This window comes from Sphaeramia orbicularis, chromosome 14 (assembly GCF_902148855.1).
Source record: "Sphaeramia orbicularis chromosome 14, fSphaOr1.1, whole genome shotgun sequence".
Taxonomy (NCBI): domain Eukaryota; kingdom Metazoa; phylum Chordata; class Actinopteri; order Kurtiformes; family Apogonidae; genus Sphaeramia; species Sphaeramia orbicularis.
Genome location: NC_043970.1, coordinates 34,070,944 through 34,092,295, shown reverse-complemented (window position 1 = coordinate 34,092,295; position 21,352 = coordinate 34,070,944). Strand labels below are relative to the sequence as shown.

The window sequence follows — 21,352 nt, the reverse complement described above, 5'->3', positions numbered from 1 at the left end:
AAATACAGGGTCATGGGAGATTTGTTTCAAACAGTAGCTACTTCAGTTATTATGATTTTAGAGTAATGATGCATAAAACATGGTCCTTTGGCATAACCTGTTCTAAGGTAGAGATAAACATATGCATTGGGTTAGGTCAAATTTGTTAAATACCCTAACCTTGTAATTTTGTCATATAAAATAGTTCATTTGAGACCTAACCTACTTTACTAAATGCCAGTTTTGCTTGCTAACTCACATGCATGTTCTCTGGATTTTCTCTGCAACTTTCTTTCCTTCATGTGACTTGAAAGTTCAATCTTGATGCCTTCATTAAAAATCTAACAAGCTTTGGGCTTACGCTGACAAAACCTGATCTTGGAACATGGCCTTCCCTTGCCTGGGTGATATGTTTTCAGTAGTCTTTATGTGGATATGTGGACCGGACCACACCACACTACACCACACCACACCACAACAACTTTATAAAGCACTTTAAAAACTTTACAGTTGGCCAAAGTGCCATATATAAAACAAGGGAAAAAATAAGTAAAACAGTGATAACACAAGATGCAAAGTGGGCTAAGTATAGTGAAATACACCCATCATAAAAACAGACAAATTCAAATCTGGTACAAACATAGGAAATCTAAAGAAACATCTCATTCATTGATTAAAAGTCAATGAGAAAAAGTGCGTTTTTAGACGTGACTTAAATACAGGCAGAGACTGAGCCTGTCTAACTTCTAACCCAGACTGGGACTTGGATCTCAAACCAGTCATCAGAAAAAAACGTTATTTTTATAAGTTTCTGTAAACCACAGATGTGTATAATTCCAGCCCGATCTCTCATTGATGGGTCTTTTTCTTTTGTACATTTTCTCTGTAAACATGAGGCAGATACGGTGGATATACAAAATGCAGAACTTTGCTAAACCAAAGTGGAGTTCACATCCTCCCATCGGATTTTACATTTAGGAAATGAAAGCACTTAAAATATTTAAAACATTTAAATATTAATGAATACATTATGAGTCATTTTTTAATTACGTCTTTGCAGACTGATTATAGGTTTGAAGCAATAAAAGGAAAAGACTGTAGACTTATTTAAAAATTAACAAATGCAGTATCAGTAATGTGTTTTCACATCATTGCAGATAGTTTTTGTATTAAAGTAAACCCTGGTATTATTCCCAAACACTAGCCAAGGGCTTAGTGCATAAACCTGAGGCATACAGTACAGCAGTCATTTACACATGCACATATTACTTACACTTATTTACCCATGGTGTTTCATTCATGTGTGTCTAGAAAAATGAATGTCAAACCTTGTTCTGTACAGCAAAGTTTGACAATATATGTATGAATTCTTTGCAGAAATAGACTTTGTAAGACTTTTATTTTACTTCTATCTTGTTGACTTTCATCAGACACTGACAGGTCTTCCTGTGACACTCAGACACTTGCTTTGCAGCTCTCTTTAGATAATCTAAGAACTCTGAACCTGTGTTTGTCTTTCCTTTGTACTGTCTTCTAGCGTTGAGCTTATCTGAACAATATCAGATAAGGATACTTATCTAATACCAGATTATTCTATACATCTGTAAACTTTTGGTGGTGAACTGAGCCATTGACTCAACTTGTCCCAACATGTTTTCGCCCACAAAATAAATATTGGCGAAACTGTTTGACACATGAGTTAGTGAAGTCAGCTAAAAGTGGACAAAAAGTCCTCTCAGTATAACCTCACCAACTCCTTTGTTTCTTTTTCCTTTATCTTATATAACAAGCTTCCATTCGGTTAAAGCATTCTTGGGTGTTTCCTTTATGTTGTTCCCTTAGAGCTAGGGCACAACACATGTTAATATATACCAACACACATACTTTAGAAGAAACTTTACTGGAGACATCAGTAAAATCAACAGAAGGGACACAATCAATTTTTCTGTCACTAGAGGATCTTGGTTATTGAGATACAAAGTGTATAATTATTGTTCACACTCACGAATTTATCAGATAAATTCATGAGCAGATATCAATGCACAAAGAAATCTTCACAAATGACTTAAATGCAGTCATGCAATCACTCTTTAGGAAAGAATTTAGCATCATCTATATCATCTATATCTGTACATAATCTATATGCCATACATACAGTTTGCATATGCAACATTTATGATTTTTGCAACATTTTTTGCAGAATCATAAACAACTGTTCAACTTTAATCAGAGTAAACAGACACCCTGATCTGAGGAACACAGATTTATATGTTGTTAGGTTTTATGCTTTTAAATTGCATGTTTTAACTATGTCTGATTCCAGCTGGAGAACAGCCTGACAAATAATTTGACTTGATTCTGACTTTTACTTCTACTTTACTCTCCGTTGACAGATAGGGTCAAACATGTGCCGCTACTGCTACCAGTAAAGTTGGGATCATTTTTATTCCTATTTATACATATCAGTAAACACCTTTGAGCAGGTGCAATGATTACATACTGAGTCCCAGTCACACTATTACAAATGAATCACATTACCACAGTCATTTCACAAGAAGAGGTAAAACTGTTGTATTCCAACTTTAAGGGCAACACTGTAGTCACAGCTTCTTATAGGCATAAACAGTGCCAGATATGTAGCCATCTTCCTGCTCTGACACTGCTCTCTCCCAGTTGTCCACATTTACAACTTCTACACAACTCCAGATTCCCTCTTCCTCCATTTTCTTCAGTTCCTGGTCCAGAGCCTTTTTATATTCCACATTATCCAGATTACTTCTTGTTGTCATGCAAACGTGGCCCCCTAGTGGAAAGAGGCATCAGTGCAGTGGTATTGTTCAGCGTTAATTACCCACCTACCAGAAGGATACTAGTGACAAACCAGCGAAACCTCACCTGGCTTGGTAGCCTTGCACAACTCTCTGACCACCTTGACTGGAACTTGACCAACGCTCAGAGCTCCAACGATCACAACCACATCAAATGTACCTGCAAGAGGAAGGAGGAGTGACTGAACTGGTATTAAAAAGAAAATAAGGTCCCCAATACATAACTAAAAACTGTGGCATTTTGGCAGTTTGCTCTTAAAATGAAATAGAAAATTAAATTATAAAAGGGCATGCAGTATTAATAATATAAATTAAAAAGTAATCAAGTTAAGGAGCTACTGAATTACCCCACTGAACAGGTAGAGGTTCGTCTCCCAGCATGCACTGCTTGAGGTCCTGGTACAGTCCACTCCTTCGGGCCAACTCCAGCATACTCTCACTTCCGTCGATACCCACAAAGGTCCCAAATCCAAGACCCTTTAACTGAATAACATTACCACTGACCATAGTTCAGTCAGTTTAACATTTAAAACACTGATGTGATGAACTGATATCAGAAAATTAAAATATGGACTACACTTTGGATTCAAACATGTGGACGAAATATGTGCAGAATTCCAACTTAAACATAAGATTTAACAGCAGAGTTTACATTCAGATAAAATGTACAAAAGCTAATGAAATAAGGTACTGTTGTGTGCAGGGTGGAAGTATTAAATGCAGACTAGTATTACGTTTTCAAGGTAGGGTTCTTACAGGTTTCTATAAGTTAAATTTAAGACTTTTTAAAACCTTTTTAAGACTACTTAAGACAGAATTTAATACCAATTTCACAGCCATACTGGCAAAAATTTGACTCCTAGAGTTTAGGAACATTTATCTATTTACTCCAACACCTTGATTCCCACCATTCTGAATCATTTCTTACCAGGGGCTGCAAAGTTTGTGATAACTGGTTCCTAATTTCAATATAAATTGTTGGGTTGAAGTCGACAAATGTTACTTTCTTTGCAGCTTGGACATTTCCCATACACACTTAAACACAACACAGCAAACAAGTTTATGGTAACATAACTTAAGACCTACCACATCAAATTTAATACATTTTAAAGACTTTTTTAAGTTATTAAATGCAGATTTATAAATTCAAGACTTTTTAAGACCCTGTAGGAACCTTGCAAGGTTGATAAATAATACAGTTATTACATAGTGGACAATAGACGTCTTCGCATTTTGAGATGAGAATCACTGCATTAAACCGATGAACTATGAACTCAGCCAAATGTTTTACAGATAAAAATTGCTGCTGCTCTTTGCAGTTTTTTCTGTATCAGCTGACAATAATCATTATCAAGAAATTCTGTGTGTAATTTTGTTCTTCTCTGGTAAATTCACCTGTTTGGCCACCATTCCTGTGCCACAGGCCACATCCAACACGACAGCTCTTTCACGATCACCACTGAAATGAGAGGAGATGCTTTTTGCTGCCAGACTTGGTGCACGATAGTCCAAAACAGCCACATCCTGTTGAGTGGATATAAGAAGAACAGTTCATTCAGTTATGTTTTCACATAATCTGTAAAAGGACCTTTAATATAAATGTAAGCAATGATAAAACACATTGCTTTGCATAATGTCTTACTTCTCTCACCTGATCATAGTTCTCTGCCCAGGTGTTGTAGAAATCGATCTTGTCCTTTGATGAAGTGTTCTTATGAACTGATAAAATAACAGCTTTCACGTGTTCAAACGTGTTTGCGGCAGCTGACATATTTACAGATCTGTTAAAAACTGTAAACAATAATACATTCAATTCCAAATATATTTGGACATTGACACATATTTTGCAATGTCACCTCTGTACACCACCACAGTGGATTTGAAGCATGAACCTGCAGCTTTACTTCAAGAGGTTTATCAAAAACTTTCTATTGACAGTTTAGGAATTGCACAATTTTTTAAGTGTCCCTCCATTTTCAGATGCTCAAAAGTAACTGGACAAACTCTGATCGTTATAAATATAAGTACTGCTTTTAATACTTAGATAATAGTCTTTGTGGTTACTGATGGACATCACCAAACACTGAGTTTCCACTTGGAGATGCTTTACCAGGCTTTTAGTATAGTTCTCTTCAGTTGCTGTTAGTTTGTGGGTCTGTCTGCCATCAGTTTAATCTCCAATGACTGACAAGAATGTTGAACGATTGGGTTGAGATTGCGGTGCAATTTTTCAAAAGGGTGATGTGCAAAAAGTTGATGTTTTATTAAGCTGCTACACAAACAAATATTAATGAAGACACATGAAAATATACTGTGTATACAAGTTGGAAAATCCTATTATTGAGTGTTTATGAAATTATGCATATGATATAATATGAAGGCAACCTATGACAATTCGGCTTTAAAACCAGTAACATATGATCACCATAAGCAGACTCAGGAAATGGAAAGGACAAGTCTGTGAAGTCTGCCTCAACATAGCTGTGCTGAAGATTTACACTGAGAGGCCATTCAGCGTTATCACATAAATCTGCTGAAAGAAGGAATCCTCTGTTGTAGTGGTGTATGTATGAAAAAAGGTGGTGGGGGTGGGGGGTGGGGGGTGGGGGTGAGCTACAGGGAAAGATCTGAAAAAGTAACAGCAATCAATACATACCCTCCATCTCTGAATGCTCAGGAGGTTGTGGTGGGCAGCTGTTAGGAGATGCTATACAGGAGCGAACAAGTGTGCATGTCAGACATTTGTGTGCGCAAAAAACAGACTTGGTGTGTCCTGAGATAGCATTTTCAAAGTAATCTGATTCATTGGATGGGAGTAGTTCTAGTGTAGCTTGGTAACACTGTGAACTGCTCTTGCGTTTTTTGTCAACAATAAATAATAACTCTGTTGCCATGAATGCTGAATTCTCCTGGTGATTCATTCAAAGACTGATTGGAAGATTCCTTGCAAGCAGAACAAAGCCCAGTCAGAAACTGAGGCCCATTTTTGATCCAATACATCTATCTCACCACAAGATCAGGTGACTGACTTGGCCATTGAAGAACATGTATTTTCTTTACCATTGAAAGCTCTTGGATTGCCTTTACAGTATGTTTTATGTCATTATCGACCTGCAATATGAAATGCCATCTCTTCAGTTTTGCAGCATTTGTCTGAATCTGAGCAGAGAGGATAGACCTGTGTACTTCAGAATTCCTCCTGTTCCTTCCATCAGTGTTACATTATCAATAAACACCAGTGACCCAGATCCACTGACAACTGTACATGCCCATGCTGTAACACTGCCTCCTCCATGTTTGACGCATGACATGCTCTGGTTTGGATCATGAGATGTTCCTTTCCTTCCTAATAGTTTCCTCTTACCATCATTATTCTGGTACAAGTTAGTCTTGGTTTTCTCTTTCCACAGAATCTTATTCCAGACCTAGGGCAGGCTTTTTTTCTATATATTTTTGGGCAAATTCTGATGTGGCCCTCCTGATGCTGAGTGTCGCCACTGGTTTTCACCCTGCAGTTACCCACTGCAGTCAAGTGGGCCACACTTTAAAAATCTATGCACGTCTATCCTAGACATTACGGTACAGGGAAAAAAAAAAAGAACGCTTGATAATGGAGACTTTGAACCCTTACAAAGTCCTTTCCTTAAGAGGTCACGGAGTAATTCCAGAGGATTATTGTTCAGACTAATGAATACTATAAGTCTAATGGATTTTCAAGAAAATTTAGTGTCAAAATTAATAATAATTTAAAGGCAAAGACCATGAAATAAAATACTGATTAGCTCATTTTCTTAAACTTTGAACCCTTATAAAATAATTTCCTTAAGAGGTCACAGAAAAATTCCATTCATCATTTCAAGATTTTTACCTTTCAATAATTATTAATTTTGACAGTGCTTTTTCTTGAAAATGCATCAGATTAACAGTACTCACCAGTCTGAACAAAATACCATCTGAAATGTTCTGTGACCTCTTCACATAATGCTTTTATGCTGGTCTAACAACAGAGAAAGGAGCCAATCAGCACATATTATTTCATGTAGTTTACCTTTACATTATTAATAATTTTGACAGTAAATTTTCTTCAAAATGCATCAGACTCATAGTACTCATCAGTCTGAACAGTAATCCATTGGAACTATTCTGTGACCTCTTAAGGAATTGATTTTATAAGGGTTCAAAGTTTAAGAAATGAGATGATCGATATTATTTCATGGAATTTGCCTTTAAATTAACAATTTTGACAGTAAATTTTCTTGAAAATGCATCAGACTCATTGTACTCATCAGTCTGAACAATAATCCAAACAATAATAAAAGAACTGGAATTATCATGTGGCTTCTTAGGGAAATTATTTTATGAGGTTCAAAACTTCCATTATCAAGTGTTCTTTTTTTTTTTCCTGTTCCATAGAAGATTTTTTAAAGTGTGGCTCACTTCACTGCAGTTTAATACCCCTCTGTATTTACATTCATGATTATAGACTTTGACAATGAAATGCCATCTTCCTCAAGACTTCTGGACTTGGCTGGATGTCGCTCCATCTTCCATCTTCCATCTTTTTGGTAAACCCACTGAATTAAAGCTAAAAGTACACACTTCAATCACATCTTCATTGTTTAGTTTCAGATCCACTGTGGTGATGTACAATAGACAACTTTACAGAAATTGCGTCACAGTTCCTATAGTTATGGACCTTACTGTACTTCATTATATAACATAAAAGTAAGAAAAAATATCTTTAACATTTTATGACAGTATCGCAGAAAGAACGCCACTGATTCCTTTGCGTAATTATTGAAGTTATATTGAAGTAGGTATAACTCGCTGGTAAAAAGATTCATGATTAACATAACTAGTTTGAGTGTAAGCGACTGCAATTCCATTCCAAGATGCAACTGCTTCACAATAAACGACTTAAATAAAATTCAGTCTATTGCCACAACCACTCACAGAGACTAAATTCTAACACTTACCACACAGACAGCAGCCACACAACTTGAACCCAGAATACACTTTTTTTTCCCAGGATACACTTCAGTACATGAATCTGGGCGTGTATTCCTCATTTGAGGCTTTCACTGAAAATCCGAACCTAGCTAACAGCATAGCTTTCATCCCGATAAAGCACATAGACGTGCATTTTATGGTTTCTATACTCTTATGATTTTGTTTATGGTTTGTTTAATTTATTTTTGTATTTAATAGATTCATTCAACCTACAAAATAAATACTTTAAAGACTAAATCTTACTTGATACTGCTTTCTGTGATTCTATCCTCTCGGTGAAATGGTAGGAAACAAAAAAATACGACATCACGTGAAGTAGGCTTCCGTTCTGCTTTCACTGACATGCGCAGTACTGTTATCCCGCTGCTATTCCAGTTCCCACCTGTAGAGAATCAAAACAATCTTCTGGAAAGTCTCATTAATAGCGAGCTAACCAGCTAAAACACGTTAGCTACAGACAAGTGTGTCAAAACTTGTTTCCAAATTGTATTCGATCACTATTTAATATCCGAGACGTATTTTGTGATGTTACATTTGATCATGGAGCGCTCTCAAAAGTTCCGGTTTTCCTACAACTTTTTTTGGTCCGTTTTCGTGGCATAGCTGTAAAGCTATCATTGCTAGAAATATCATTTAGTTAGCTTAGCATTCGTCGCCCCAACAAAAAGCCCAGCCTCCTCCGTGCACTGTCGGACGGCAGAAGTTTGTAACTTTACTCACTGGTAACGGGCCTTATCTGCATTTTACTTATATTTCTTTTCTAATCAAGATTACACTGATTTATGTCTAAAACAAATAATTAACATGATGGCTAATTCTTCGAAATGAGACCTACACTAAACAAGCAACAGCGATATTAGTGGATTTCTCTGTCTAGTTAAACATGACCAATTAGCTAACTAATATGTGCCTTGTGACTTTGAGTTTTACGTGTTTTTATCGTGATCCTTGTAAAACATCAATCCTTGTCTTATAGCAAATAGTTACTGACTGCAAGTGCTGCTGTTTTCTCTGTAGTTTGGTTGACAGCTACAACCTCAAAATGTCTATACTGGGTTTAAAGAAGAAACAGCCCAAGACTTTTAAAGTCAAAGTTATCACTATGGATGCTGAAATGGAATTCAGCTGTGAGGTATGGTCCAATTTTACTATTCCTCCTATGTTTTTTTTTCTCTTAAAATTCTTTCTCTGCAGTATTTTGTAATACACCATCCCAGTTTATGCATAGCCATATATACAATAGCTTTGAACCTCAACATCGTCTTAAGTTTTGATTGTCTAATGTTAACTATGGAAGTTCATAATATTTGAGAAAAACATAAAAAGATGGAAAGCCATTTCCTGTTTTTCCCAAGCTCCTCTTTGAATAAAAATCAGATTGTTTCTGCTGATGTTTTGGTTTTTAGCACAGATGTGCTACTCTGATAATTGTTTCTCCATCCTGCATCCCTAGAAATTAGGCTAATTTACACCATACATATCCAGTAGCCACAGTCTGAAGTTACCTGAATTGACTGAAATGTTATCTCTCCACTTGCCTGTGAAAGGACGCAGTTTTATTTTATAAAAATGTATTTTATTTGTTTGTAATGCAAGTGGATCAACTAACTACATCTTTCAATTTGGAAGTCTCATTGTTGCTGTTTCTGCGTTTCAGGTGAAATGGAAAGGTAAGGATCTGTTTGACCTGGTGTGTCGCACTGTAGGCTTGAGGGAGACTTGGTTTTTTGGGCTGAGATACACAGTAAAGGACACTTATGCTTGGCTGAAAACAGAGAAACGGGTGAGTCAGCCTATTGTGGTGAGAGGAGCTCAAGACTGTAATAAATAAATAGTCATTCAGTATTCAGTACTATATAAAGATGAATTAATTAAAGAATGTCTTCACACCAGTAAACCCAGAACTATAATTTTTGCTTGATGTTTGATTTAGTTTTCTGTTTATTATTCCTGATGATTACATTTCCAGCTTTTGATTATGAAAGTGATTGTTCACTAACGCTTCTGTATTCTGATTTTAATATGAACGTGGTCTTATGAACACAATGTTTCCCTTTCTTCTATATTCCATTCATAGTATTTTCTGCTTATTTGGTTGCTTAGGTCTTGGACCAGGAAGTTCCCAAGGACTCCCCAATAACATTTCATTTCTTGGCTAAGTTCTTCCCAGAAAAAGTAGAAGAAGAATTGGTCCAAGAGATTACTCAGCATCTCTTCTTCTTACAGGTAATGTAGCTGATCTTCTATGAACTAACCTATGTCCCTGTCTCCTGTGATGAAATAGTTCTTTGTTGTAATTTTGTCAATGGTTAAAAATGTTTCCTTACTTTAGTAATGCATCTTTAATCACATTCTGTGTTTAGGTGAAAAAGCAAATATTAGATGAAGAGATATTCTGTTCCCCTGAAGCTTCTGTTCTGCTGGCATCATACGCTGTTCAAGCCAAGGTGAGAAAACTTTATTAACTTTGTTAATAGACCCTTTCTGTCATTCACATTCTCTATGCATTTTAATAATAATCCATTTAAGCCTGTGTAAAGCAGTAATAAATATAAGTTCTGAGTTTGATACTAGCTGATTAAAAATGTATGTCATATAGTAATAAATGTCTAAATCATGAAAAAAAAATCAAGCAGTATTAGTTTTTCCCGTAACACTCACAAACCTGCCGAAGGTGGGGAAGCTGACATGACCAACATGGCACAGAAGCTGCATAATGCAATGTTTTAGCCACCTAAAGACAAAAGAAAATCAGTGTATGCTTTCCTTTGACATAACTAGGTACTGTTGATGAAATTTTTGCCATTATTACACTCAATATGTGTTACATTCACAGCCTCTGTTCTTTTTTTCTTTCCTTATTTTTTGACCCTTTGCACTCAGTATGGAGACTATGACCCAAATTTTCACAAGCCAGGCTTCCTTGCACAAGATGAGCTTTTACCAAAGAGAGTAAGTCGAACATAACACATTAGAATATGCACAGTGGTTCTTCACACAAAATAAAATTTGCATTGGTGCACTTCACTATTTAACATAAAAAGTGAGAATGTATAGTACTGTATTTTTTCTGATGTTTTCTGTGTTTTGTAGGTTCTGATGCAGTATCAAATGACAGCTGACATGTGGGAGGAGAAGATCACAGCTTGGTATGCAGAGCACAGAGGCATTGCCAGGTAAGACTCAGATTATTAGATGTTATTTTTACCAGGATAATCAACACAGTGTCAGTTCCACCTTTTTTTGAGTTGTCTGTGCTTACATGTGTACAGTGCTGAATTAAATACTGACCGTATATTGACCACATATATGCATTTCTCACCCTCAAGATACAACTGGAATATACAGAAAATATGTACTAAAAATACTTGGAGGGAAAAAACTGTTTCTACCAACCAAAGTGTCAAGTATTTAGTGTGACCCAGATTTCATTCACCACTCATCATGTTTTACATTGTTTGGACTTTTTGGTCAAGGGAACAAAGAGCATACTAAATACTGACTTTTGCATGGTGAAGCCATTTCGTTGCAGTTTATTTACTTCTATTTGTGTGTTTGCTATTGTACGTATACTATATTTCACAGATTTTTGTTGCATAGTAAACAATCTAGTCAATATACCTGTGTGCTATTAACAACCCTGCACAAACAACAAAGCTAATGGTGGCCTAAGAGTTTTACACAGTACTTCATATAAAAGACAAATAAGACAAAAAAAAAACACACACACAAAACAGTCAGTTGTTTATGAAGTGTTTAGTATCTAGATTTCAGTTTCCATGTATAAATCTTATTATTAGTCCATGTATAGGAGTGGTTTGTTTTCATGTTGGCCTGATTCCAGTGAGTGGCACCATAACACTGCATTAATCCTGGTAAGTGTTATAAATGTGTCAGTTTCATATACCATCTGTCCTTCATAATGTCTGTACAGGGATGAGGCAGAGATGGAGTACCTAAAGATTGCTCAAGACCTCGAGATGTATGGCGTGAGCTACTTTGCCATAACTGTGAGTGTTAATGACTGTCTTTGTGACAGACAGTTTTTCTCACTTCTTGTAAAGTGTACATTGTAAACAGTAAACAGGGTTTTTCCTGTGTTTCTAAATGGCAGAAGCTTAGACTTGCTGTTGGCACCTTTATATTACTTTACACAACAGACAGATAAGTCACAAAACAAGCCTGCTCACTGATGAACTAAACAATATGCCCACATTTTTGTAAGTACAATGGGTCTCACTGAACAGTCAAATGTCTACAGCCACCTGCAGGTCACTCTCAGTCCTATCACATTTTGCCTGATGGCCTCCAGTTTTCTCATTTTTCTGAGCTCATCATTGTTGACGGTTGTAAATTTTGGGTGCCTGACAGCTTATCTTCGTGTTCTTCTCTGTGGTAAAAACATCAGGAGGCAAATCTAATCATCATGGCTTTAATTTCCTCAGAAACAGAAAAATATGAAAAGCACAAAGTCTTGCAGGATAAAATGGATGAACCAACACTTTAAGTGTTAACAAAAAGTGTTAAACTCACTATAAACTGACTTAGATAAAGTTGCCATGCTAGCAACTAATAATGATGCAAATGACCCAAGATACATTGTTTTCTGTAAAATATCATATTTCCACTGATAGTAAAGTACAGACAGTACTATTTATTTAATGATACTTTCAGTATAATTTTTCTGGAAAGCATTATATCAAATTTCCGTAAATAATTCACTGATTAATTCATTGATTATTTGTTTTATTTTTCATTTTGCTGGCTTTTCTTCTCTTTTCTGTTCTTGAGCTAATTTACCTTTAAGTTCCCAATGGGGATCAATAAAATTAATCAGTCTCTGTTTCTGCCAGATTAGGATTATCCACACCATAACATATTGAAAATGGGGCCCCTTTAGTCCTGATGGTTTTTGTTTCTGTTTTTAAATCATGTCTACAGCAAAATAAGAGGGACACAGACCTGTTGCTCGGTGTGGATGCTCAGGGTCTTCACATCTACAGCCCCAACAGCAAACTCAACCCCAACAAGTCTTTTCCTTGGAGCGGCATTCGCAACATCTCCTACAGCGAAAAGGAGGTAAATAAAATATACAGTGTACAGTTTAGACTCTTAATGTTAATTTCTTGATAAATTTAAAGAAGTGAAAAAATAAATGTGTTTAACTTAATGAATGTTGTGGCAGAATCAAAGAGGAAATTGTTTTAACTTTTTTGTAGTTCACAATCAAACCTCTGGACAAGAAAAAAGATGTTTTCAAGTTTTACTCATCTCAACTGCGGGTCAACAAACTGGTCAGTTGAACTATTGTTGCTCAGCTATATCAAAGTTTTATCAAAATTGAATGAAATGACATAATGCTGGCTTTTCTCTCCTGTGATTTTTAGATTTTACAGTTGTGTATAGGTAACCACGATCTATTCATGAGAAGGAGGAAGGTTGACTCCATTGAGGTGCAGCAGATGAAGGCTCAAGCTAAAGAGGAGAAGGCCCGCAAAAAGGTCACAGGATGAAAAAGAATAGCAAGTTAGTCTAGTGTGCGGATTGAAGACTAGAAGCTGTGATGGTTTGTTTGTTCTGCTTTAATCTAGATGGAACGTCAAATCCTGGCCAGAGAGAAACAGATGAGGGAGGAGGCAGAGCGAGCAAAAGAAGAGATGGAACGAAGGCTTTTCCAGCTCCAGGACGAGGCCCGACTGGCCAATGAGGCGCTGGTAAGAGCTTCACCATCAACAAAAAAAACAAGTGCTCAATCCATAGCCATGACTTGCTGATATCTGTGTGATTTATCCGGTCCAGATAAAATTCACCCATCAAAGTTGAAGCCAGATCACCATACCAATAATTTGAATGATTGATCTTACCCCATTTTGTGATTTAATATCCTACATTGTGATTTCCTCAGCTGCGTTCTGAGGAGACCGCAGACCTACTGGCAGAAAAGGCCCAGATTGCTGAAGAGGAGGCAAAGCTGTTGGCTCACAAAGCTGCAGAGGCTGAGCAAGAGAGGCAGAGGTTAGAGGTCACAGCCTTGAAAACTAAAGAGGAAAAAAGACTGATGGAGCAGAAGATGAGGGAGGCGGAGCAGCTGGCTGTCAAACTCGTAGAGCAGTCTGAGAGGAGGTTGGTGTCTCAAAGAACTGCATTTCATCAAGTATTTCTTGACCGTTTCAATATAAACTGCTTATTTTTGGTCATAACTAGGGGTATAGAGTGTCTCCTCTTAAATATTGTGTGGCATTAAAGTGCCAAACACATTTACATACACTGACAGTTTCAGAAATCTCTCAGCATTAGTCAGTCTAGTCCAGTGAAGGGATCTGAGCTTCCTGATGCAGAGTTTCTTGGAAATAGCAGGACATCACCTTAATGATAACTGTCTAAAAAGTAAAATAAGTTCTTTCTCCACATTGCAAGAAGTGACTACATTTTACTTTTTTCCCCTTAACTTTCCATGTTGAGTAATTGCAGGTTTTAACTTTTTACCTTAATTTTGCATTATGGTTACTGATGATTACAGTACAAGCACATAGTTAAGTGTTTCAGAATCTCATAATGTAAAACGTTCCCAAAACACCTCCAGTGTATTGAGAGCTTAGTTTGGATTTTGTTTTTCACTTACAGTATTTACATGGATTAAGTAAATAAATAAGGCTTACCTGTCGCTTCTCAGTAGGAGAGTAGAATGTACCACTCTAAATACTAATGATTGGCAAGATTTAAAGGCAAAAATCTATCTCTTCAGCAAGAACCTCTTATTAGCGACCATTAGGCTGTATTTCCTCCTCTCCCAAATTCTCAGTATGACACAGTAGTGCTGAGTCCTGTCAGCTTTAAACCAACCAGAGCTGTGTTTTCAGGCTGAAGGAGGCAGATCACCTGAAACAGGATCTGACTGAGGCGAAGGATGCGGAGCGCAGAGCAAAACAGAAGCTGTTGGAGATCACCAAAACAACATATCCAGTACGGTGACATATACTGCTGCCCACATGCCCTTTGCATTGTCTTTTTTAAGAAATAAATACAGCTCCTCTTGCATCTCACTTAATATCTCTGTGTTATGTGTTTAAATTCAGTTTAGTGTAAATCATTTAGTATGAGATATTTAGAGCATTTTTAGTGTTCCAATTTTTACTCCACAGCCTATGTCATTTAACACTGACAACAAGAAGCAGCTGATAATCAGGGTTCGTACAGGTGCTTGAAATCCTTGAAAATGCTTGAATGTCAATGTTGTGTTTTCAAGGTCTGGAAAGTGCTTGCAATTATAACTGATGTGATTGATTAATTAATTTTTAATATTAGCTCTGTGAGGCTAGATTGCAAGCCAAAGCTACTTACAGAGAGGTAATACATTTTGAAAAATAAAACTTTGTGTCAAAAAACAAAATTAGCGGGTGTTCTCAGGTCGACTCCTGGTAAATTTTTATCTTAATTTTTGGCTCTGTGCGAGGGTGTCTGAAGAATGCCAAGTGGTTTCCCTATTTTTTTGGATAAAACTTTGTGTTCTACTTTAATTTCTATAGTTTTTGCTATTATGAAACATAACTTTAGATGTTTATAGTATAATACAATGTACAACATTGTGATAAAAAGTAAAAAAAAAAAAAAGATCAATGTATGTATTCCTGTAGATATATATTTTACTCTAGCGATAAGGGGCTGTGCTGGAAACATTTGAAAATGACCCTTAAAAGTGCTCGAATTTGCCAATTGAAAAATGTGTACAATGTGATAATGTATTTTTAAGAATTTACTTTTCACTGTACTTACAACATAAAATAATGTGTAGAGTTGTTTTAACATATTTGGACAGAAATGAGCAAAATAACTCCCAACTCCCCATTTCCCTTGGTTGGATGGAAACATTTTGATTTAATTTTTGTTATACTGTGTTAAGTGCTTCTTTGATAACTGAATAACTGTTAAATGTTGACTACTAGTCAGATGGGTAAAGGCAGAACACTGTGTTGTGGGCTAATGTGCTTAACTTAAGTTTTTTGACATCTATTTAATGTGATTTTCCAGCTCATAGCAGCCTATTCCACTCCCCCTGCTCCTCCTGAAGCGTCCAACTTCGCCTATGAAACATCATCTTCGCGTCTGGACTTTAAAGACTCTGACATGAAAAGGTTGTCAATGGAGATCGAGAGAGAGAGGTGAGCTAGAGTTGAAATCTCCTGCAGTGGTGCTTTAAAGACACAGAGGCTGTGTTTGTATGTTTTGTTTTTTTACGCATTAATGCTGACACGTCGCTGGATATGCTTTTTTGTTCCTAGGCTGGAGTACATGGAGAAAAGTAAACACCTGCAGGACCAGCTGAAGGAGCTGAAGTCAGAAATTGAGTCTCTGAAGCTGGAGGAGCAGCAGCAGCAGGCCGGCCTCTACAGCCTCCACGGTGAGGCGAGGGGATACGCACAGGAGCCTGTGTACATACCTCACAGCAACGTATGTAAGATCACTGTCTCGGTCATTAAGTCACTGTTTTATCCTCAGCATATCAGGAGTGTGCTGCTGACTGACTATGTGGTTGAGTGAATATGCCAGTCAGCCAGTCCTTAATAGTTTTAAATGGTTTGCATATTTCTGCTTGATATAGTAATGTCAACTGTACTTGATTTTACTCATAATGAAAACACAAAGGAAGTCAAATAAATTACACTGAAGTAAAACACTCAATAGGCTAACCTTTAGAGCAGGATTTCAGAAATTATATTGCATCATCATGATAATCGTATCCTTTCCTGTGTGGATAAAACAGCTGGATGAAACTCGAGATTGTTTATAGCAGTTATGTTGAGTATCTTGGTCTCCCTCTGCTGGCTGGACTTCTGCCAAACTAAAAGCTCAACATACGCATCTAATTAAATTTTCCCAAATGCCACTTTTAAATAGATTTCATCAAATAGTTTTGGGTTCAACTCCTCTTTTTTCAGATGTATGTTTTTAATGTTATGACAAATGAGCGACTGATGGCTGCATTGACCAGTCATGGTCCTGAATGCTGGCTGCTCGGTGTATTTAATGTCTACTGTGCAGACTCTGGCTCCGAATAACTTCACACAGGCAACATGGTACCTCCCACTCTGGGATTTTGGTATAATTTTTACAGTTGTAGGAATCTGTGTCATAGTAGCCATCTTTATTTGCAGTAATGGATGAAGCTACTAGAAACGCCAGAATTTATCACTGATTTCACATTGTTTCACAGGTTTTTTGACCAGTACTCCTCTATGACCCCTTACACCTCATGTCTATCAGTGGGGTACTTTTTTCATTTTTTGAAGTCTGATTGTATGTAATCATGTGTACTACCTGTGGTATACCGCTGTTAGCACAGTCGTATTTCAGAAAATCCTTTCACTGTTAGTATCTGTGACTATCAGTAATGTCTTTGTATATGTCATATATTTATGTAAGACCTGTCCTGTTTTGGTTTCCTAACCTTAAAGCTAAATAGAAATGCATTCTTTTTGTGTTCCAGTGTTCAGTGCCAACAAATGGTTTGTCTTCATTAGGTGTAGAGTCTGTGTTGTCTTGCATCACCATACTTCGTTAGGACTGTGCCAGAAGTGGAGATCAGTCTGGCACTCTATTCCTCTGTCACTCTGGAATAGGGGGAAAAACTCTTGCAGGATGCAGTGACAGGGTCTTGGCAAAATATTGTTGGAGGAAAAGTTATTTTACTATAACATTTACGCTAAGGGAGGTTAGACATTTTGAAAATTGCAAAAACTCTGTAAATGAATGCTACATAAATAGATGTATTTTCTGTCATATCTTTCCTTTTTCATTGTGTAGCTCAGAGGTTGTTGGTCTTTAATGTATTAAGTCTGACTTTGAAAACAGCAACATGTAGATTGTGAAAAAGGAGGAGGTTACTGACTGAAATAGTCACTCAATGGTAGGATTATTCCACTCCAGTCCTGTGAGCCAGATTTCTCACTGTGTTTGTAACCTAACTACTGTTAGGCTGTACTATACGAGTGGCATAAAATCAACAGAACGAAAAATATTGTTTATGATAATTAATCATGGGATAGAGTTTCATTATCATGACAGCCCTACGTGTTAGGTCTTCTTATCTCTGTATTGACATTCTTCTCTGACCTCAGTCACAGTTACTTCATTGTCAGAATTTTCTCTTTCCTTACAGAGAAACTCTGCGTACATGTCTCAGATGGCCTTTTATGAAGAGGTGTGATCTACTCGCACAAGATGAGGAATATCAGCAGATATCAGCTCTTGCGCCTCAGTTCTTCTAAAACATCTCAAAATATTAATCTTCGTCAGCATACACTACGGCCATGTGCCTTGGAGAGACTTCATATCCACTCTCACTGCCCGCAGAACCACACGTTACACAAAAGCACCTTCTGCTCTTTATACACAGTGAACACTGCTTCGATATGGTGCTGAAGACGGATCTGTGATTGACTTTGATTTGATTTTCATGATGGTTTTTTTGTGGTTTTAAGGGATTCTTAGCTCTGAGATGGTCAAATCTACCATATATAATAATACAGTATAAGTCTGAATAAGTGCCTTTTGGGATTTAACTTTTTGGTACAAAATAAGTTTGTCATTTCAGTCTTGAGTTCCTGCATCATATGTAATTTGGTATATCTTTTTTTATCAGGACAGACATTATTGCACATGAAAGCTTTTGGCATTTCCATTTTTAACTGGTGGTGTGTTTGTAAAATTGGGTCTTAAATATCAACATTTCACATGATGCATTTCCAAGCTGTTGCTGAGTGTAGCCTTGAACACTAAAAGTAATTGTTCAATCCAATGTGTGTTAAAATAGTAAAAAAAAAAAAAAAAAAAAAAAAAAAAAAAAAAGGGTAAGCAGGCATGTGCAGGGATGTTGACAACATATTTAATTCAGTATTGGCTCTTTCTGTTTCATTTGTATGTGCGAGGTGTTACTTTTGGTTTATGACTTGTCTGTACTGACCCACACAGGTGCCTGTATCGTTTCTATTGCCTCATGATGGTAGTTTATAGAAATACAGTACAATTACAAGCTTGAGCTCTGCCATTTTAAGGTTTTATGTTTTGTACACTAGACTGTTATGTGCCTTGAATTAGACTTTTTTTTTTACTGTTAGAATGTACTAAGTGTCGTTCTTCTCATTGCTGACAACTTACAGAATAACACAAATAGCTCTTGGTGTCTGTTTTATCTCACCAGGGTTTCTCAGGGTTTGTCAGAGACAATCACTACGTATCTAAAGGTGTTTTCCCCTGAGAATTACAGTAATGTTAAACTAACTTTAAAATGAATGCATTTGTTTAAATAGGTTATAACAAAGATTCCTGTCAACAGTGGAAGATAACATTTATTTTAGCCACACTCCTTATTAAATATATTGCTAAAAAGGGAGAGACTGAAAGCCAAAAGTCTGACATGCTAGATCAGATTAGCTTAAATATTAGATTTCAATAAAGACTTAAATGATCAGTTCAATATTGCCCTTGTGGTTTGATTACAAAATGAGTGAATTTTGGATTTAGATAACTGTAGAGTGTCAGATGTCAGTGAAAAGATTATTTTTGTTCACAACAAACTGCTTCAGTTTTCACTTTTATTCTTATTTATTTATGCCTCATAAGAGTACGCTATCACCTTTGACATCCTGTTGACGTATATTTTTATGGGGGGGGGTCTTTTGGGAATTGTAATTCATTGTTTTGTTGTTTTTGTCTATGTCCATTGGAATTTCTTGCTTGAAATTCATGTGCAGTGTTAAAAACATTTCATTTCTCACATCAGAAAAAAAAGGAAGTGACAAAAATGTTTAAATTCAGGTGCACAGCATTGTTTTGTTATTGATTTGTAACCTGTTTAGTAGCTTATTACAGCGATTGTATTACACTATTTCTCTGTGTTTTTGCTGTGTCTGTTTAGGATTTTTCTGAGTAAAGACTGAATCTTTATTAACTGCTCTTGTGTATCAACAAAATGCAGCCATAGTGTGTAAACAGCACTCGCTTCACAAGTACAGACGATTATATTATAGTCCAGAATTCATAAAGTCAGAGCACATATACTGGCAATCAGAAATAGCAATAAAAGTCAGCAATAAAAGTAGTATTAGAAATATAGTAGTTGTTTGTTTTCCTTTGGTGAGGCTGCTGTTCGTTAATCAGGCCTTTGCTTTATTCATCTACTTTCCAGTCCACACATAAAAACATGCAGGTTATCCGAACATGTCATATTGTAAATAAGATCATTTTCATCTCACCTGCTTCTTTCAGTTTTTGCAAATGACATGGTATAAATGCAACTGACAACAGATGCTCAAGCACAGACACTAAACATAGTCACCACAGCAGAAGGTGAAATTGGCTTTGAGAGATCAGGGAGATACTGCCCCCTGGTGGTACAAAGGAATTGCACATCAAACATGAACAGGCTACCTCTTCATTAATATGTATCTACATTAGATATGACAAGAGTTGACATGTTATTACATTTTCAACGTTTATCTAATCAGCAGTTAACCTGGAATAACAGACTGCAGGTATTTCACTTGGAAATGTACATTCTGTCGTAGACGTATCTTTTAAATTGCATTGAGATTTAATCAGTTATATCTTCTGTAGTTCTCAAAAATGAATATAGGTGCATATGATTAGGGTTAAAACAGTGTCACCCATATCCATACAAAAAACAGTTTTCCCATCAAAATAAAGGTCTGGTGTGAATTTGTGTTTACATGTATTTTGGAATTCTTTTGATTAAGCAACATTCCTGCTTTTGTGCATTAGATTTGCATTTTGGATTCCAAGTACACACACTCACAGATGGTTTGATCTAAAGTTGCAAGTTATAACGTGGCAGCTGAGTTTGCTGTGTGTTACCATTAGCCCTTTCATGCATACTGGTCACTAAAGTGGACAGCTATTCCACAGCTGTTCTCTTCTATATTCATGGGTTTTGTTGTTTTATTTGCTTATCAACCAACACAGTGGACACTTTCCTGTTCTTGATAAACCTGATCTGCAGTAGGGTCAAAACACGGTATTCGAAATCTCTCTGACGGGACATTTTAGGGACAATTTGACAGATTAGTGTTGTTAAATGACCCACATTTTTACTTTTAAATTCATTTTTGCTTTAGTTGGACCATAAGGGATTATCCATAACAAGAAGCTACTTTATATTGAAATAAATGTTGGAATGGCAATCAATTAAAGTTTGCTCTCTGACGGGGCATTACTGTGTTTTTTTTTTTTTTAAACTTAATTTTTATTAAATTTTCTCTTTTTTTTTCAGTACAGTACAATTATACATTCAATTATACAGTTCAATTAATTTCTTTTCCCCCTACACAGCTCCAAATATATTCTCATACACCTCCACAGACACATATAATGAAATTTAAGAAAGCAGTAATAATTATAGCAAACAATGATTACTTCAAAAAACAAACAAAAAAAAAAAAAATAAATAAATAAATAAATAAATAAATAAATAAAAATAAAAAAGGCTGTAGATATAAATCTTCGTCAGAGGTAGATTGACA

The 21,352-nt window shown here is 36.3% G+C and overlaps 2 protein-coding genes across 7 annotated transcripts; one reads left to right on the top strand and one right to left on the bottom strand.

The window, feature by feature from the left end:
- Nucleotides 1-2,277: 2,277 nt before the first annotated feature.
- Nucleotides 2,278-20,900, bottom strand: mettl27 (methyltransferase like 27). Of its 4 annotated transcripts, none has more exons than XM_030154349.1 (6): nucleotides 20,892-20,900; nucleotides 4,459-4,588; nucleotides 4,203-4,331; nucleotides 3,155-3,290; nucleotides 2,875-2,967; nucleotides 2,278-2,782 (listed from the first exon to the last, which is right to left on the bottom strand). In XM_030154349.1, the coding sequence occupies exons 2-6, from the start codon at nucleotides 4,576-4,578 to the stop codon at nucleotides 2,580-2,582; spliced, it is 681 nt and encodes a 226-aa protein (XP_030010209.1). In that variant the 5' UTR covers nucleotides 4,579-4,588; nucleotides 20,892-20,900; the 3' UTR covers nucleotides 2,278-2,579. The 4 variants fall into 4 exon arrangements, with proteins under 4 accessions (XP_030010209.1, XP_030010207.1, XP_030010206.1 ...); XM_030154347.1 differs by lacking the exon at nucleotides 20,892-20,900 and adding an exon at nucleotides 9,571-9,636 and having other exon boundaries at nucleotides 4,459-4,583; XM_030154346.1 differs by lacking the exon at nucleotides 20,892-20,900 and adding an exon at nucleotides 8,061-8,076 and having other exon boundaries at nucleotides 4,459-4,598.
- Nucleotides 8,204-19,920, top strand: nf2b (NF2, moesin-ezrin-radixin like (MERLIN) tumor suppressor b). 3 transcript variants are annotated; one of them, XM_030154343.1, is made up of 17 exons: nucleotides 8,204-8,539; nucleotides 8,835-8,949; nucleotides 9,475-9,600; nucleotides 9,921-10,043; nucleotides 10,181-10,264; nucleotides 10,701-10,769; nucleotides 10,911-10,993; nucleotides 11,752-11,827; nucleotides 12,759-12,896; nucleotides 13,037-13,111; nucleotides 13,205-13,318; nucleotides 13,409-13,531; nucleotides 13,723-13,940; nucleotides 14,678-14,780; nucleotides 15,846-15,976; nucleotides 16,097-16,215; nucleotides 17,974-19,920. In XM_030154343.1, the coding sequence occupies exons 2-17, from the start codon at nucleotides 8,860-8,862 to the stop codon at nucleotides 18,009-18,011; spliced, it is 1,710 nt and encodes a 569-aa protein (XP_030010203.1). In that variant the 5' UTR covers nucleotides 8,204-8,539; nucleotides 8,835-8,859; the 3' UTR covers nucleotides 18,012-19,920. The 3 variants fall into 3 exon arrangements, with proteins under 3 accessions (XP_030010203.1, XP_030010201.1, XP_030010202.1); XM_030154341.1 differs by having other exon boundaries at nucleotides 16,097-16,265; XM_030154342.1 differs by having other exon boundaries at nucleotides 16,097-16,269.
- Nucleotides 20,901-21,352: the final 452 nt, after the last annotated feature.

Bases quoted from the DNA above. Each gene is read 5' to 3' on its own strand.
- mettl27 (XM_030154349.1), bottom strand. From the start codon at position 4,578: ATGTCAGCTGCCGCAAACACGTTTGAACACGTGAAAGCTGTTATTTTA. The intron at 3,291-4,202 runs GTGAATTTACCA...AATGTTATTCAG, and splicing joins CAGGAATGGTGGCCAAACAG to TTAAAGGGTCTTGGATTTGG. The intron at 2,783-2,874 runs GTGAGGTTTCGC...TCTTTCCACTAG, and splicing joins GTGCAAGGCTACCAAGCCAG to GGGGCCACGTTTGCATGACA.
- nf2b (XM_030154341.1), top strand. From the start codon at position 8,860: ATGTCTATACTGGGTTTAAAGAAGAAACAGCCCAAGACTTTTAAAGTC. The intron at 10,044-10,180 runs GTAATGTAGCTG...TTCTGTGTTTAG, and splicing joins AGCATCTCTTCTTCTTACAG to GTGAAAAAGCAAATATTAGA. The intron at 12,897-13,036 runs GTAAATAAAATA...ACTTTTTTGTAG, and splicing joins TCTCCTACAGCGAAAAGGAG to TTCACAATCAAACCTCTGGA.